The sequence below is a fragment of the Anopheles maculipalpis genome, chromosome 3RL (assembly GCF_943734695.1).
Source record: "Anopheles maculipalpis chromosome 3RL, idAnoMacuDA_375_x, whole genome shotgun sequence".
NCBI classification, from domain to species: Eukaryota; Metazoa; Arthropoda; class Insecta; order Diptera; family Culicidae; genus Anopheles; species Anopheles maculipalpis.
In genome coordinates, this window is record NC_064872.1 from 60,984,963 (window position 1) to 61,003,646 (window position 18,684).

At 42.4% G+C, this 18,684-nt stretch overlaps 2 protein-coding genes across 2 annotated transcripts in view; one reads left to right on the forward strand and one right to left on the reverse strand.

Annotated features, from left to right (window-relative positions):
* Positions 1-7,054, reverse strand: part of LOC126561736 (uncharacterized) — a 69,185-nt gene extending 62,131 nt beyond the window's left edge. Inside the window, exon 1 of the mRNA XM_050218044.1 lies at positions 6,695-7,054. Coding sequence (XP_050074001.1) covers positions 6,695-6,950 — 256 coding nt within the window. The 5' untranslated portion in view covers positions 6,951-7,054. The remainder of the gene's footprint in view (positions 1-6,694) is intronic.
* LOC126561303 (nuclear pore membrane glycoprotein 210) overlaps positions 1-18,684 on the forward strand; it is a 359,207-nt gene that overhangs the window by 293,988 nt on the left and 46,535 nt on the right. The window lies entirely within an intron of this gene.

An 18,684-nucleotide genomic window follows, 5' to 3' on the forward strand; every position in this document is an offset into this window, starting at 1 on the left:
TGTCGCGCCTAAAACGGGTACAGAGAAGGTAGCAAAAATGATTATGGATTTGCTTTTTACGCTTAACACAAAATTAATTGTGTTGAGCGTTAATCAGAGCTTAGATTTTAATCCGGCTGACGCGGCACGATTACAACGGTTAACCGTTTTATTACATTTCATAGAAGGATTTCTCTGGAGACCAAAATATGCTTTTTACATTCGTTCGTGCATGAAACACGTTTCTTGACTGCAATTCAGCATCCTGACGACCTTGTCCAATGGCAGGGTTTAGTGTTTTGCCAGACCAAACGTTTTATTTACAAGATAGTCACGTGAAACAACAGTAAAAAAGAGCTATGAATACAAGCAGGAGAACGATTGGTGTAGCTAGGGGAAGGAGTTAAGAACTTACGAACCGGACTAGGTAGACCCATCAGACTAACTGCTTTAAATATTTAGCCTCTTGGCTGTTGGTGACATTTGGCGTTGAATGGAAATCCGAAGCGAATCAATTGGAATGGCTGTGAGGTGATTTATTTGAGATTTATGGTCTGATGGAAGGGTTTATGTAGGTTTTTGAGGTTAAAACATAAAGTCTGGTTCGTTGTTGTAAATGGAAAGTCAACTGTTGCCCAGATATATTGCCTTTAGGCAAATATATGAGAAGATAGAAGTATTGCAGATATCCAACTACCACTTCTTGAGTGAAACAAAGCTACGTTCGACAACCTACGACACCATAGACATGGCAAAGCTGCGCATCGCAATGAGCTCTCATAGAATTCCGAAAAAACTTGGTAGGCTTGCAGTAATGAAATACTTGTCTCCTCTTCAACCTGTTACTAGAGAGGGTCATCCAAGACTCTGGGGGTTATCTTCTATAAGCCGTTCCAAAACCTGGCAAATGCTGATGGCTTATGTATTTTTTTTTAAAGTTTTCCCATGTACTAGAAGCTTACCAGAGGATCGAGTTGTACAACACTTTAACTATTTCAGTTAAGTACTGATTACTAAACGCTCAAACTAGATTCTAAGGAAACTTCATCATTCAAAACACCTGCCTTTCAAAGGACAAAGCTAAGAGACTGTGAAAAACATAATTAGTTACAGTACTCACATACACCTCTCTGCCATCTGTGCCGAAGAGTTCATCTGCACAAAACTGAGGTATTCCTTTTAGCTGCCGTTAAAGAGTATAGGCCTCGTATGTGTGGACGGATTTTAGATCACTGCAACAATGACGAGCTCTATGTCCTGCTGTACCCGGTACAACTAACTTCGGTGTGCCGGTGGAAGCACGATGGAACGTGCAACCGGGGTTTAGGGAGCAGCCTTGTAGCCGACAGTCTCGAAAAACTCGACCACCTGATCGGCGATGACGCTATATGCATTAAGGCTCCATCGGGAACCGTTTTGGAACACGGACCAAGAAGTCTGCCATTGTGTAACAAACAAGACTCGCCAGACTTCGACTGCCTGTCATGAGAAAGCTATCTGTTTGTGTTGCAGGTGCAGACACATCTTTTGTCATGGATATTCTTGTAGCAGCTGGTAATTTTAAAATGTGTTTCATAAATATTCTGTTACTGTAAGTTATGCTATGACATTTTTCATATTTTGCTTCAAACAAATTGTGTATGAAAAGCTTTTCTAATTCACTAGAGTGTTATAATTCATATACTAATCCTCTGTTTAGTTCTTCTTTACTTCCATAATTAAAAACTAGTCAGAGAGCGATGAAATCATATTTCATCGCTTTTAACTAATGATGCAAACACATTCCATCCTCCTAATTCTTGAAACTATCTTCCTATCCTAAAATTGGCTTTTCCTGAAGTAAGCACTTAATAATCACCAACACCTTGTATAGTTCTTTATCTTAAAAGCGCGCGGAAAGGGGAAATGCCAAGGAGACTTACCGAATAGGACAAAGAAGAGGTATAAAGATAGACTCGTTAGACTAACCAGACACCGGTACCGTACCGGCGAGCAGCCACTTTTATCAACTCTCCTGCTTCCAGCCCTGCCTAATCCATCCTAGAGTGAGCTCCAGGAGTGTACTTTACCATTACCACTTCCAGAAGGGTCCCCAAACATCCGACCACCGGCTAGGGGTTTGGATTTGTGAACGCGGGTGAAAGGCCACCTCTTGACATGTTGACAATCTGCTGGTTGATCTGCATTTAACCTAGTTACAAAAGATACTCCACGACGCATGAGTCAGTTCATCCTCTTCTGCTGGGATGGGGATGGTGTATGGTCATGCATACACACCAACCACATGGATGATGGATGATGCCATTAAACTTCCGACTCCCGAGCACAGGGTTGGCCTATATTTTATATACCACCGTCCAACACAAATACCCGTCCGATTGCTACTCCTGGTACGTAGAGTGCGTTGTAAGCTGGAAACATCTTACAACAGGTACATCGTATAGGAATGTACGTTTTTGGCACATTTCTAACCGGGGTTGGGTGCTGTCGGATGGTAAATTTTGAAACAGTACGAAATGTTTTGCGTGCTTATTATAGCCGAAAACGATGACGATGTGGAGGATGTGGCAATAAATTTGGTTCAAGCAGATCGCAAAAGCAGTGTAATTTTGACTCTTACGATTTGGCTCAGTTCAACCATCGTAAGGTTTTTCGTGTTTAGACTATTTTCATCGGAATCCTCTCTAAATAAGAAGTTTACAACCTTTTTCTACTAGTTTCACTAATGTGTCATCGAACTCCTCTTCTTAAAACGTTCAACCACAGCTTTCATTTCCCTGCACTGAAGTCCGATACGCACGGCACATTGCATAATGCTCCAGGGTATGGCACGACCCTTAACCACGTTAATGTTGCGCAAAATCGCGCATGAAAACATTCACGCTTCCCCTCGCGGGAAGGTAGCACTGTGCAGACGCTGCTTGGAGCAGCGGTTTGCTTTCTTTTTGTTTACGAGCCAATCCACCGCCGATGCGCGTGCGCCTCTCGACCGTTGTCTTCATGTGCGTCGGTGGGGATGGTGGAAGCAACTTATCTTCCAGCCATATCTTGATAGGCCGTGGCCGGCTCGGCAGTAATTTCTGCTCGTCGGTCCCTTGCAGCTCGCTCTTTACGATCCACCCTCTCCGAGTGACGATGGGCACCAACGAAAAGTGTAAAGTTCTTGCGCTCAGTGCTTGAGGAAAAGCTTGCCAACAGGGCTGCAACTGATTGCAGGTTTTGATGAGGGACGGCTTTTCTAGCACACCGCGACGGATAAGCGGACGCCACCGTGTTATACAAGTTCGATGATCTTTCACTTCCTTTTTGGTTGTGCTTTGTAGGTAAAAATTGGCGTTCGTTGGCTGGTTGATTGTTGCATATTGATGGTCAAATCGATGTGCAAAATATTGCCTGTGTTCGCATGTGTATGGAATAGGTTGTAGTCAAGCAAAAAAAAAAAAAAAAAGGGAAGCGACTTCGCTACAGGAATGCAGTTATCAAGGACACAATGGAAAATAGATGCAAGGTTGACCTTTCTGGGGAGAGATAGTCACACTGAGATTGACTGTATGTTAATGAATGGAATTAAAATGATGCGGCCTTTATTTAAATGAAATAAAATTCAAGGTTGAGGTCACAAAATACATGTTTTTGTGGATGTGCCCATCATTCGTGCCTGCTGGATATACAATAAATTCAAAAAAACGAAATGCGTTATAAACGCTTTTTCTAAATCTAGACCAGTCAGCCATACAACTTTTTCTATAAAAATAATTTAAACAAATTAACTGATTGCAAAAAAAAAGTATTCAGCAGACAGCAAAAAGCCAGCAATTAAAAAAGATATGGTCAGGAAACATTGATATCTGATTCTTATATTTGAGTTCGTTATGTAAAAACCCAGTAATGAATTTACTCATCGAACGTCGCTTGCATTGCTTCATGAACCAATACCCTTACTAAAATAGTACGTTCAAGATATTTACAAAATACTCCTTACATCTATCTGGATTAAGTAAGGTTTGCTTTACATGTCTGCATCATCTTCTCGCCGCACGTCATTCGAGCAGTTGAACGGTTGAACGGAAGCGCACTGACAGTTAAAACCATTGCCCTTGTGTAATTTGCAGGCGTTGGCGTACGTTTGACCATTCGGTTCAAGGTTTGGAACGCGATTTGGAAACCATCTCGTCACGCAATGATTGCCCGTATGTCTTCTTCCTCCAGCTTCCCACCGCCAATATGGAGGGAAGGAGGGAAACTTTTAGGTAAACGGTAAACCCACTCGCACCCACAGCATCCAGGTTACTGCCAAAAACGTAATCCTACCGTACAGGGTCCGTCGTTCGCGTGGGCCTTGAACATTTGTCAGTAATTTGTCGCTGCCATGTCGAGGACCGATCACGACACGGAACGCGTGCAATTGCAGTTCAATTTAAGGCAAAAAAAAAAAACCTAAATCTGATAGTTCGTCCAGGCGCCCTTGTGTTGGTTGGGTTCTCGGTAGGCGGATGGAGCAAAACCACTAAACAAGAGCGCAATGTTTGGCACAGTGTCAAGGTCGCCGGAGATTACACTCCATCGGAACCATGTGGCAATGGGCTTACGGGTTCGTTTGCATTTGGACAAGTAAGGGTTTCCCGAAGGGCGAGGGCCAACAACATTGTGCATGAGGGCAGAAAGGCAGACAGGCGTATGTAGCAGGACATTGCCTTAGGCCGTGTGCGCTCCAACAGGCTAGGCACAGCTGCCGGTTTTTTTGTATGGAGCTCTGTTTGCTTAGGTAGCCGCTAAAACCCCTCCTTGCTTGAAAAAAAGGGACTTTGGTATCGTGCTTAGATTGCTTATGCTCTAAAAATAAGCATTATTGCTTGGCCGACGTGCAAGTAAGTGCAGCGGATGCAGCTGTTTTCTGCTGTTTGTGGTGGTAGCACCGAGTGGGAGGGAGGTTCGGCGGGAGGTGGGGATGTATTTTTGTGAACCTTGTCCGTTGCTTCACATTCGGCTGTTGCATTGAACATGGAGAGTAAACATTGTTGTGGCCTTGAAAAAAATTGCACGCAAAACACTCGCGTCTGAATGTCATAAGGAGAATGGGATGATTCTTCTTTAGTCTTTAAAGATGAAGTTGAAGTATTGACAGTTTTTTTCTCTCTTCTAATCATTTTTATTTATACGGGCAACTTCCAACACATGAAATTTGCAGAAATATTGAACAAAAAATTTTATAAAGTGTTGTGAAATCTATTATAAATAAAATAAAATAACCAACAGATAACTATTGCAAAATAGTCATCGGAATTAACATGGCTGGTAGAGATTATTAAATTGTTATCCTTTTTTGCATAGACTGTAGATTTGCTTCAATTGGAACTATACGAGGCAATTATTAAAGATGATTAAAGGACGTTTCTGTTCATTTGAAGTCCTGGGACGATATATTTTTAAGGTTCTCTGCATCGCTGGGTACGACCTGGTTATAGAGGCGACAGCGACCCCGGTCTTCACACGGCAGAACCGGGTTCAAACAGAATCGGGGTTTAAATCCCACCGGACTATCCCCACGTAGTAAGGACTGCCTATTCAGCTACGTGGTATCAACAAATCTAGTAAGCCAATCGATGGCTGGTGTGACTTAGTATTCAACCAGCAAAAGGTTCTCAGATGTATGGCTGCCAGACTCTAGCCAATTATCTGGCTACGACTTCAACTACCTCCAAGTGAACAATCATTCCTCTGCATGAAATTTTATTTGTGATTTCTTTTGTAGAGCAGTAGTAGAAGGGTTATTTAAGATCAGATGTGTTGATGTACAGTAAGATATTCATTCGTATTACATCAAAAATCATCTCTGTACCATAAATATAGTTGTTCCGTTAACCGCAAAATGAAAGAAAATCAATTGGTGGAAACTAAGGAATAAGCTGATTAAATTGATTGAATGGAACTGTTGAATTGAGCCCTCAAAACACACAAAACACAAAACGATAGTTGCGTTACAAAATACAAAATGTTTATTTTTGCTGCAAATAAAAACTACAAAAAGTATTGCCTCGATTGTGCAAAAGTCATATTATTGTATGCAAAAAAAAAAAACATGACACCACATGATAAACGGCCTGGCCAATGGTGTCCCACACGATCGAAGCTACCCCATCCGAACGAATCAATTTTGCATCCCTCGCGATCGATCGCTTGGCGACTGTGGCAAAAATTAATTAATCTTCGATCGACACCGTAATGGCGTAAAGACAAAACTTACGCAAAAAAAAAACAAAAAAATCTAACGGCAACAGTCCTACTTTACACCCAGAGTCGAATCTAGCCAACGGTAAGCCCAGCCCAGGCTGACAGTCGCCAGGCGGGAATGCATTCTGCAAGTGCAGTTACTGTTTGCCAAAGCAGCAAAACCCGCTGCACCCCTATCGGTCCGACGCCGACGAAAAACCCATAAATCAAAGTTCCGTCTCGTAAGGTGCCACACAAGGTTTGGGGCCACCATTCGACTGGATGCTTCACCCAGCGAGCCTCATCGGCCAGAAAGGGTCGAGTCGTAAGAATAGGAAAGAAACCTTGCCGTGATCGTAACAAAATGGCGGCCCTGGCCAGGGAGAAAATTACTTTCGCGACCTACCGACGCTCTCTAATTGATCCGCGCAAATGAATGGCGGGTTGTTTTTTGTTATGATGTTTTCCCGATGGATATTAGCAGAGCTGTAAGCAGATAAATTACCTGCGCTGTGGTCAATAACGGCAATTAGCAGCATAATCAGCAGGGTCAGCTTCGTCAGCGTCACGTCGATGGACGGGAACATTTTGCCACCGGCCACCGTTGCACCACGACCCTCCGGCCGGTCACTGTGCGGCACGATGCTGAGCGGTGTTAGTGCGTGTGCCATCGTGGCAGACGATGGGGGTGAGATCGGTGCATGGCCGCTGTCGGAACCGCTGCCGGATTTTCGATGCACTTCGGCCGATTGGATGCTCATTGTGTGCTGGTACCGTTTTGAGGAAGCGCATCTTTCGTCGCGAATCACTACTGCTGGCTGCGCAACCGACACAGCAGCTGCATTTGCGGTGACACTTTTTTAACTGTTTGAAGGGTCGCACATACACGAGCAGCACACACTACATAACTGATGTAGAAACGTAATTGAATCCAGTACGGAATATGTATCGGATCTGGAAAGAAAGGAAATATAGTGGTTAAAATTATTGAGGAGTTTATACAAGACTGATAGTAAAAAAAAAGTTACATTTAATCATAACCGTTTGACAATACGGCTTTGGACCGTCATAATCAATTGTAAATAATAATAAACGTTTAAAGGAAAGCATATATATGAGTTTTACAAAAGCTCTTTTCAATCCAAAATTATATTTACTTGCATTTTCTTCAAGGCCAAACCAGGCTCTGCATTCTCAACTCTTACTCAATACGTCCACGACGTACAGGTTGGTAAACTTGTGTCTCGAATATCTGAGCACGGGTAAAATCAACCCCGGGGGACGATGGGAGCCAAGGGTAAATTGTGAAGGGTATAGGCATCTCGAGTAACTGGGGTGTCTGAACGAAACCGATAGAAGCCCTCTTAGCCGCGTTCGGGAGGAAGATGCTCAGAAGGATCGTTGGCCCCGTATGTGTGGAAGGACAATGGAGGAGCCGCTACAACGACGAGCTGTACGAACTGTATGACGACCTCACCGTCGTGCAGCGAATTAGGTTCGCCAGGCTCCGATGGGCTGGCCGTGTTATACGCATGGCACCGGACGACCCAGCTCAGAAAGTCATTTTAGGCCGTCAGCATGGACAGAAGAGGCATGGAAGGGTAGGCCCAGTTTAAGGTGGGAGGATGGTGTAGAATCATCTGCCGTCAAGGCCGTAATAATGGATTGGCGGACGACGGTGCGGGACCGTGAGCGATTCCGGATTCTGCTGCGGCAGGCCAAGACCGCAAATAACTAAGGAACTAAGTTGCATTTTCTTATGCTCTTCATTTTTCTAATGAATAATCTTTTCCCGAGGACGATACAAAAACCAGGCGTTTTTCATCTATTGTTGTTTAAATTGAGCAGCCGAACAACAATCTGTCGAATTTGTCCTTTATTTGAAATTTCAACATTTTTCAAAAGTGAGAAAAACAAGAGCTTATGGACTTTAATTATAGTTCTTCGGCCGTATTGTCGATAGCTACGCCAAATCTAGGGAAAACTTTGAAGTATTTGCGTACACGATATGCATACAAAAACTAAAGGAAAGTTGGAGGGATTTCCACGTCTCATTAAACCAACCATTTTAAATGTGTTTGTTATGCACTAGTCAATACACCCGGTTACAGGGCTACGCAGCAAAACTCCGGGATATATCTCAACTCTTTCGGGAAGCGCTTCGAACATACTCCATCCTTCATGCAAGGTGCCTGCGGATTCTTCCTGCTGCATGGGCCCATACATCATGCATTTGCATACAGTTTCGTGCAGCTCTTCGTTTGCAGAGTCGGGAATTTCACCCAAAACCAATCGGTTTTAAAACACCACCGGCCGAGGTTTGTCCGGCCCGGCCGTGGCGCATCACCGAGGATCAGCAAACACGCAGTGACGCTTGATTTTACAACTTTGATCCACGAACTACTGCTGCATAAGTCGTCCAGAGCAATGGATCAATCAGGTGCCCCCTCTTTGTATCCATATCCTGAAGACGGCATATTCTCGGGGAGTACTTTACTATGATGAGGCGAAGTCATTCTCACGAATCTTGGCTTTGGCTCCATCCATGCTGAAATGCACACCAATATCCAGTGCATCGTAAAACTGACGTGATTCGTAATCACGGCTGAGAATTCTGGTGCTACGGTTCTGCAGGATAATATCACGCGACTGCCCTTGTTCGTTGCAGTTGCATGCAGACGATTACAGCGCAGCATATCGAGACCGTGCATTGACCAGGTTTCGGGGATTACCATACGTTTGTTCGCATGCCGGAATTTGGCAGCCAACGAATTGAATGCGTCGAGCATCCCTCCCCTACATCAGTAAATTGTCAAATTGAATTGAAAGACTAGTAATATTGATGTGTGATTTCGGAGAAACCTTGTCAGATGTTATGAATACGGAGAAACTGAACATTCAAGTAGAGGTAAAGTCTCTACTCTTGTCTATGGAGAAAAATTTTACATCCAAGTAGGGGAAAAAGTACGCTTTGACTATTCCAAAATTTGTATAACGATATGTTACTGCAAGCACTCAACAAATTAATGCTGACACATTTGTTAAAGTCCAACTACATTGCGTGATAAAGGGTTTGCAAGCAAGAGGCTTAATATGAATAAATTATTCGAAAATTGAAAATTAATTAAGCAAAATTTGCAAGATTTATCGGAATACTGTTAGGTAAATCTTGAAATATTGGAAAGCTTTGGCCTATCTATTGCAGTAAAAAGTAAAAAATAAATATCAGGAGAAGGAACATCATCATTAAAAAAAGCTGAAGGTAAAAAAGGGAATAGATCACGATTGTTTCGTTGCATACCGATTGTTTTACCAAGACTGTGTCAAGGCGTTTTTCATCTGCCTGCTTGCTGATATGAAGAAGAATGGCATCGTTTTTACGTTCAACTTGCAAATCACTATGCAGAAAATATATTTCTTTGGATCTAGTTTTTATTTGCCATTTTATTATTGCTATCGTAATCGTTCGGCGTTAAAACAATGGAGCTGACCAGAGAAAAAAAACACACAACCATCGTAATGCAAATACACAGCAGCATCCATACGCGAGAGAAAAACATTCGCATTTGATTTTTTTCAATCGTTTTCTTTAACAGTTTTTTAACAGTTTTTCTACTTCATTGTTATCTTTTTTTAAATTTTATGCTTTCTGATTATCATCGATGTTTGTCATTGTAACGTTCATTTTTTGTGTGCATCAATGTAATTTCCAAGTTTTTGCTAGTACCACTTAGCACATTGTTTCATCTCAATTGCGAAAAATGCATGCAACAATCTCTAACAAGCAGCGTACCGAGCATCGACAAATGCATACCTTTCCATCCGCGTTGATTATGATCGCGTTCGAAAATAATTCTTTACCGGGTGTCATATTTGCGGGGCACATTCCTCTTGTTAAATTATTGAATGTAAACCACCAGTGTTTCAATGCACCGTGCGCATGAAACAACACCGAGTTTGGCTAAAAATAAGTCAACCAGCCCAAACAATTCGCCCGCCACGGTGTGCCGCGGTGTGGTTGACAAGTGTGTTAATAAGCGACAATACAGCGCCCCGTTCGGACGTTTCAGCGCTGCCATAAATCATTTCACTGCCGTGCAAGTTTTCCGAAGGTGTCCATGCGTTGGATGTGTACCGGTTGGTGTATGTGTGTGTGTGTGTTTTTGTGTTTATTATAAACGCTCACATTTCTGCGAGTTCCTTACCAATTCACCGGCCCCCAATGCGTAGGTTTGTAACGGATCGTATTGCATCGGTGCATCGTAAGTACAGTTTTACGATCAAGGGTGTGAATATTGCAATGTGTTACATTCTCGCTGTGCAACCATTGAACCCTTATTTGAATGAAAGGATGGGATAATGGGATGTGTAAACTGTGAGAATTCTTCACCACTGGGCAGTAGTTGTAGCCGATTCGTTTCAATTGCCCTTTCTGTCTACGATAAGAAGTTTTGACGTTTGGCCGTATGAGTTGTGATCCTTTGCAGAACTATGAACATGCGATTAGCTCTCCTCTTAAGCTTTACCCTCATATTTCACTGTTAATTAATTCATTGCCATAACATTCAAATTGATTCTAAATATATGCTAATACTTCCATAGGATCCGTATGCCAATCCAATGAAAACTGATCATAAAATCGAAAGGTGTGACACCTAACGATGCAACATGCATATCAATGAGTCGATTCCATATACAAGCCACACATTGTAACGCATTCCTGTAGCTAGGGGACGAACTGTATGAAAGTATAAAAAATATTATTTTAAAAAACAAAAATTTGCTTCAATTGTTACTATAAATGTTTAAGCCCTAGTATTTTAGAGAATATATATTTTTTAAATCACCTCTCTTTCATTACTGTGCTGAAAAGAATTAAGAAATGAACAAATTACTGAACGTACTACCACAAAACATTCGATTAATGTAATCCGATCCGATCCAAAGAAAACGAAAGAATGTTTGCCCATGCGGTCACATTTTTCTCGCTCCATCCCAGCACGATTTTATGATGCACTTTTGATTGAAATATGCTCATAAGCATCGTTTTCTATTCCCCGTTCTTAGCTGAGATTTATTTTTGTTCGTTTGTTTGCTTTGTTTATCTTTCCCGGATTAGTTGAAAGTTGTCTCGTTCTTTGGCATTCATAGCGATCGCGTGTACCCATTCATCGTAAGCTACCGTTCTGCTAGCGACAGTACGATCGCGCCTGTTTACAACCGGCACGGTACAGCTTAGCCTGTAATCTAATACACAACACGGCTCGTGCAAGCAGACGCAAAATGGGTCCCGGGAACGGTAAGGGAACGAGGGGAACCCGCTTCCGAAATGTGAATACCGAGTGCAGGCCTGCAATTGCACCGCGACAGTTCGGCCGACTGAGCGACTGGAAAATTGGTTTGGACGAGCCCGGAATGCGCCATCGCATCGGTCCCTATGTTTTGGTTCTGGTTCTTTGGTGTTTTTTTAGTGGCTGTGCGTACTAGCACAGTATGTGTTGCTCGGCAAACAGCATGGTACCCCCGGAATGGCTCCACATAGAATGGGGACAAAAACAAAACAGCGCGGAACGGTGGTCTCGTAATCCAGAAACCTATATTTGTGAGTTGCAGTGTATGGCGTTTTTTTTTTCTTTCTTTTCACCATTTGGCAGAGTTCTGTTCCGTTCTAACGATGTTGTATTGCACCATGTAAGGTATTGTGACAGTGACAGACTACGGTGTGATCAATGGCGGTGTATTTTAGTTTATCCAAGACCTAAAGTGGATTTACTGGCATGTTTACTATCGAATGAGCAGTAGCGCCTCAAAATAGACTATTTTGCTGTATTTGTTTTGTATTTGGCTAGCTAAAAAAAGAGACCACTCGCAAAGTGAAGTCCAAGTCCAAGAAATTGCTTTGGACTAAGACGATGGTATTTTGAGTCTTATATTAAGTAAAACAATTTCTTCTTCTTGGCTTAACGACCTACTAGGTCACGTCGGTCATCGAATCGCTTACCAGACTTGCCAAGCGTTACCCCCAAAACGCTTCCAACTGTTTCACCAGCCATTTCAAATAGGACTGTCCAGTTCTATTTGACGTTTGTCCAGTTCAACCAAGCGTTTGTCCAGCTCAACTTGGCCACTGTCGAGAAACGGCGACAGTTGTCTAGTTCAACCTATATGCCTCGCACTTGTCTAGTTCTATTCAGAAACCCTGTATGGGTTGTTCAGTTAGATAGTCAGTTCTCGCTACGGGGAAACGGTGCGGATGGGTTTTAAAGAAAACTTTTGCAACATCCGAGCATCCCCATTTTTAAGCTCACAAATGGAAAGAGAATATATCGAACAATTTTCAATCTTGGGTGAAGCAACTTTCACAACATTAAGTGATCCCTGTTCACAGTTCGTCACTACAATTAATCGATTCAAAATAAATCTGATAAAGAAGCTTACCAAGAAAAAATTGTCCAGAGGGAAGAACATCATTTAAAAATTTCATTTCTTAGCAGTACGCAAAAAAAAATCTCTCGGAATGATTTGACCAGCTATTAGTAGATTTCTGGACTTGATTGCATTAATGGCTGGGAAGTCAATCCTTCATACTGAAAGGCAATTTCGACGAGAACCTGGTCCTGACGTTGGAAAGCTTAAATAATTGCCTACTTTTTTAAAATGCTATTCTTTATTGTCTAAAGCAACTTGATTTTGAAGCACTTTGCAATAACTTGTGACAGATCCAAACAAGCTGGAGTAAGTGTTCGTGAAGTTGACTTTAAAGGCTCATACTAAGCATTCTAAGGCTGCTGATTCTTATTTTGTCCGATTAGCCTACACCCAACGATTTTTAAAAATTCGTCACGAATATTATTGGCGGTGGAATTGTGTTTCCAATTTTCCTGCCATATTTAAATAATATTCACTATAAAATTCATTTAAAATTCTTTTCCATTACCACAAAAACAACTTTTCAACTGATGTTTGTAACAACAAATAAAACTTCCTTTAAAAAATAGTCTATCGTTAAGAAGATCAACAAAATGTAAGTGATTGAAACTGTGGACAGCGAAGACTGTAAAACAAGGCCAAAGTAAGACAAAGTTTGTCCGAACTGTGTGACAGTTTCATGTCCCGAAAAAAAAAAAACAAGCACGTCGCACTCTAGCAAACTGTGCCCTCTTCCCAACGGTCGGGTAAAGTGCAACCAACGACGGAGGAGGACGGCAACCGCTGGGCTAAAAATCCCAAAGCGAAACCACGTTTGATGATGGCCCTCCGCTCGACACAAACTGCAACTGCAACTTGCAATTCAATTAAAAACTTCAATCAAACCGAATGCATTTTTGACAAGATCGGGTCGCGTGAACCGTCCTTGCCTGGCTGACCGACTCGAGTACACACGGCCACGACACGGCGTCGGCAGCGAATGGCAACGGCAACGATCGTTACACCGCAAATATGCAAAAATGGCAGACGATGGTTTGCTGTTGGCGACCCGCTCATGATACATTGCATTTTTATGGCGTGTGCGTTTTTGTGTGTTAAAGAGAAGTTGTTTTTATCTAAGCAGATAAACACGGTGCACGGTGTGAGATAGCATTTTAAACGATTATAATTTATTGACGCACTTAGTGCAATTGCACCGCTTTCGTAGTTGCGTGTTTAGGCAACAAAAAAAAATGGAAAAGCCGACTATTCACGCCCCTACTTTGTGTAACCCAATCAGTGGTGTGTTTATTTTTGGGTAGCAATCAAATGAAACATAATTTATTAATATTCCAACACAAGATCAGTAGTAATATTTTACGCTGCCTCTCTCTTGACCCACTCTTTCTTCATCCTCCCTAAAGAAATCAGACCAGTCAGCAAGAGAATTATCTTGTACCGTTTTGCCTACATTTCATGCCACGTGCGTTTTTTCATTTCTTTTATTTTGATGATCTCTCGGTCTCGTTTCCTGGCCCACACTCAGCATGATCCCTGGGCGTAATCGTATCGTGCAAAAACGCATCACTGCTGTATGTTTGTTTGTTTTTGCTGTGCCCGATTGTCTCCTTGGAATTCGCAGGCATTGCTCGATCATTCCTTTCCCAACATTGCACCGAGTCTATGACAACAAAACAAGAGATGAGGGGAGCAAAAAAAACTGCAGCGATGTAAAGTTGGGAATGCAAAACAAAAGCAAACGTTATTTAAAGGTAAGGGAATAGAATGCAAAAGCGAAAAAAAAAAACAAATCCACTATAACAAGTGAGTAGAGCAAAAAGGTAAAAAATTGGAAAGACAAAAAACCGAAAACGGAAAACAAAAATCCACCAACCAGCCTAGATTGTTGGCGAAATGGAACGCAAATTGTGTGGAGCACGGGGGGCAAATGGTTCACATATATTTATAAATAACAGCATAAGCCTCTTCTTCGGTTTGGATATCTCCGATCCATCGTTGCGCCGCTCTCGGCCGGAATGTCACCAGATGTTGAGCACCGTGTGCCCTAACCTACGCAATGGGCCATTTTTTGGGGATTAACTTTGGACATATGGACAGCTTCTAAATTGTCGCGCGTTTACCAAAAAGTTCGTCAAATGAAGCACACGTTTTGTGCTATCCCCCCCCCCCCCCCCCCCCCCCCCCCATGGCACGGAGACAACACATTTGTTTCTAATTATGATCGGGAGGGGTTTTTTTTTACTTATTTGCTGTTGTGCAGAACTTCGTCCCCTTTAGGTGAGTTTTGAGTAAGATGAGTCGCCGCCTCTAAAACTCAAGTGTTATGTGTCTAAACCTGTTTGGGGCTGATTTAATCAAACATCAGCGGACCTTCACGCACTTACACGCAGGGTGAATGAACGAACACTGAAACTGTAGCATGTAGAATCTCTCGCTAATGAAGAAGACACTCACATAGTTCGAGCATAAAAAAGGCACCGTCGATAACACACATGTAAAACCGTATGGCGTAAGTGGAGGTTTTGGCTCTTCTTTACCGTGCCGTCTTGTCACGAGGATTAGTTAAGCAGCTTTTTTTTTGGGGAGTTGGCTTAAGCCAACGTGTGGCACATGTGCGCTAAGCTAGACACTTGTTAATAGTTTTCCTTCCCTTTTGTGCTTGCCTAAGCGCATGACGAGTATGTGTATGAGCTGTTTTTTTTGTTTCATTGTCGCTTATATTTATGAGGCCAATGTAACCAAAACAACAAAAAGCTCTTCTCTTGAACGACAGGACTGGCATCAACTGGCAACAGGACAGTTGAAGACAAGTGCAACAAGCGAAAAGAGACGTTTTTTCTTTTTTGTAAAAAGGCACAAGAAACGACTAAGCAGACATGCTAAAAAAGAAAACCTCCCAAAAAACCAGAAGAAACGATTGAAAATACACAAAATAACAGAAGTAAAAAACACGATCACCAAACAAATGTAACCGCATGTTGGCGGTCGAATGCGATGCGTACATGGCACGACACAATCGGGGCACTTGCTGATTGGCAATGTTACAATTTCTTTCCGCGTTTGCACAAAACACACGCACACACACACACACGCACAAAAATTGCAGCTGTACGGGAGGGCAAGCCCCGAAAAAATGCAAAATGCTGAAATTGCACAAGCGCACCGAACATTCCCTTGGGTCTGGAATTGGACGAATGCGTACTGTGTTTTTTGTTTAAGGCATTCTCATAATATCCACCCACCTTAAGAAGGGGAGGCCATTTAATAATAATTTAAGTAAAGTTAAAAAAAGAATAAGAAAAAACTGTTTAAAGCAAAGTGGAATGGAATTTGAGAAAAAACTAACAAAAAAGCACAGCAATGTTGTAAAACATATAAAAATTGATCGTAAAATAAATCATTCTACGAAAAAAAAAAAACGTACCTAAAAAAACAAATCAAAACACCCAAAGCAAAGTCATCAGAAACAAGCTTTGTTTGTTTTTGTTCTATTTATTTAAATTTTTAGCTTGGACATTTTTAAGACGATGCACATTTTAAACGTTTTTTAACGTTTTTCGTGTGCTTATTGATTTCCGTGATAAAATAAAAACTGATCCGTGACCTATCAAACACAAGTTGGCCATGAGACCAGTTTTGATGCGTGCTGATCATGCGAGTAGGCATTTTTAAACAGCACACGTTAGCGACGAATTTTAACCCTCCCAAAAAAAACCCCAAACCAACACGTTTATCTACCACCAACTCCCACCGAGCTCGGAAAATAAACAACTAACCTGTACGAGTTTTTCTTCTCTTTTGGCGATGTTTTGGCGTCTTTTGAATGCACCGATTAATACACGACACTTTCACTTACACTGTAGCGTAACACTTTTCACGGTGCAGCAGAACAATCTTTTCTACATCTCACACCGGAACCGCTCTGGACACACATATTTATTAACACACTCACACGAGCAACACGCGAGCCAGGAGGCGGCAATACAATCGAGATGTGTGTTTAATTATGCTTTCCAGAACTCAATTGTAGTAACTTGCACCGTTTTATTAACAACTTTTTCTCCTAACTTTTTATCTTCCTCCGTGGATTGATTGCAGTAGTAACGTTTAGCTTCTCGGCTTCCCGTAAGCACGTGGTTTTTCCGACTACAAAGCCCTCCTAGGCCCTAGCAGGCCTAAGCTGAAGCTTTTCCACCTTTACCACGTCACGATCATGGAGGGCCTGCCCGAATAACACGTCGGTAGTTGATCTTGCACTGTAGACTTCGGACACACGATAGCACGCGTCAAGGTTGCACATTATCAACACACGAACCGTTCTGTCGATCGAGCAAAGTCCAGAATACGAACTCGAGATTGACCACTTACATTCGTGTTACAAACAAACAAACCAATATCCGAAAGCAAACGAAAAACCACTTGTATTGTACACTCGAATCGCAGAAAGATAAAACTTCAACCAAGAACGACGAAATTAAGAAGCGAAAGAGAACACCGTTGTCGCGAATTTTCCCCCCGGTACAGCGCGAATCCTAATATCTTCCCTGATGTTGCGAAAAGGGAAAGATGCAAGAAAAAAAAAAACACATACACACACTCACGTAAACTGAAAAACCGCTTGACACGACGCGAACGGAAGACGGCCCCCAGTAGAATAGCGCTCTCGTGCAGCGCGCGAGATTAACACACGAACGGTCGAGGAAAAACTGTGCGATTACTGCCAGGGTAGCGCGCTAAAAGAATCAACAGTGCTGCCGACTCTGCCGCTTCTGACACATCCCCTTGTGTTGCACCGCGACGCATCCGCTCGCATCCCCCTTTTTTCACGAAAGGGGGACCACCCCCTGGCTTGCCGTACACGTTGGCGCTCTCTCTCTCTATACACACGGCGCGTCGTCTTCTCCTTTGGGCTGCGTGTGTGACTCCCAGTGTCTGCTGAGATCTTCCTTCCCGATCGAGCACTCGCTACACCATTTACTTCCCTTTTTTTATGCGCGCAAGTTTGTGTGAGTGTGTGTGTGTGCCTGTGTGCACTGGTACACCCCACCTTACCCCAATCACGTTCAAAGCCAGGGATGCAGGTGTGGAAATGCACTCTCGTATCGGGGGAGGGATGAGTTTTGCTTTGCCGTGTCCACTGTGAGTGTGATGGCGCTGAGTGTCGCCGAAGTTACTTCCCGAACGGCCGTAGTAAGCCGAAGTAAATGCTACGCGAAAACGAACTAAACGTGCTACAGTGCGCGAATTGCATTTGGAACTGGTAGGATGGATGTGGGCAAGTAGTGACCATATTTTGCAATGGTTGCTTTGAAGCAGTTATTTTTATTTGCATGTTTCACTTAAATGAATATACTTTTACCATCGAAAGGTATTTTTTTGAATTTAACTGCAGTAAAACAAATATCTTCTCACTTTCTGAATTTTCTGTTTTACTTTACGATTCAATTTTGCATTTCGAACACATCAAATGGATGGAGCAAATAAGAATGAGTAATATTGCTGAATTAATCGCAGAAGGATAATATTTTTGTAACAGCCTGCTAGGATTCAGGAGCAACAGTGACGCCGGTTTTCACACGGTGGGATCGGGGTTAAAATCCCACCCAGACTGTCCCCCCGTAGTGAAGACTAACTATCCCACTACGTGGTATACATAAGTCTGGCAAGTCATTAGATGGTCGGCGTGACCTAGAGTTTTCGGCGTGAGAAATAATTTTCTAAAACTTAAAAACCAAAACGAAATAAAAACTTTATTTGCCCGAGAAACTAATAATTTTCTTCTTCGCCACGACCAGTTTTCAGGAAAATCGGTCTAGGACTGTAGTCCTCTATCCACGACTGCATACGATCTTCGACAGGTTAGACTCCACTTGATCCAGCCAACGGGCTCGTTGACATGACATCTGAAATCTGACAATGACATCTGAAAAAAATACCGAAAAAAAAATTTCTTCAAAGCTTTTGATTCTTATCGCCTTCACGAGTGTTATAAAATTGTAAGCTGTCAAACCGTTCTGCTTTAATTTTAAATCATGAAGGCTTTTTGTAGAACAAACATAAAGTTAA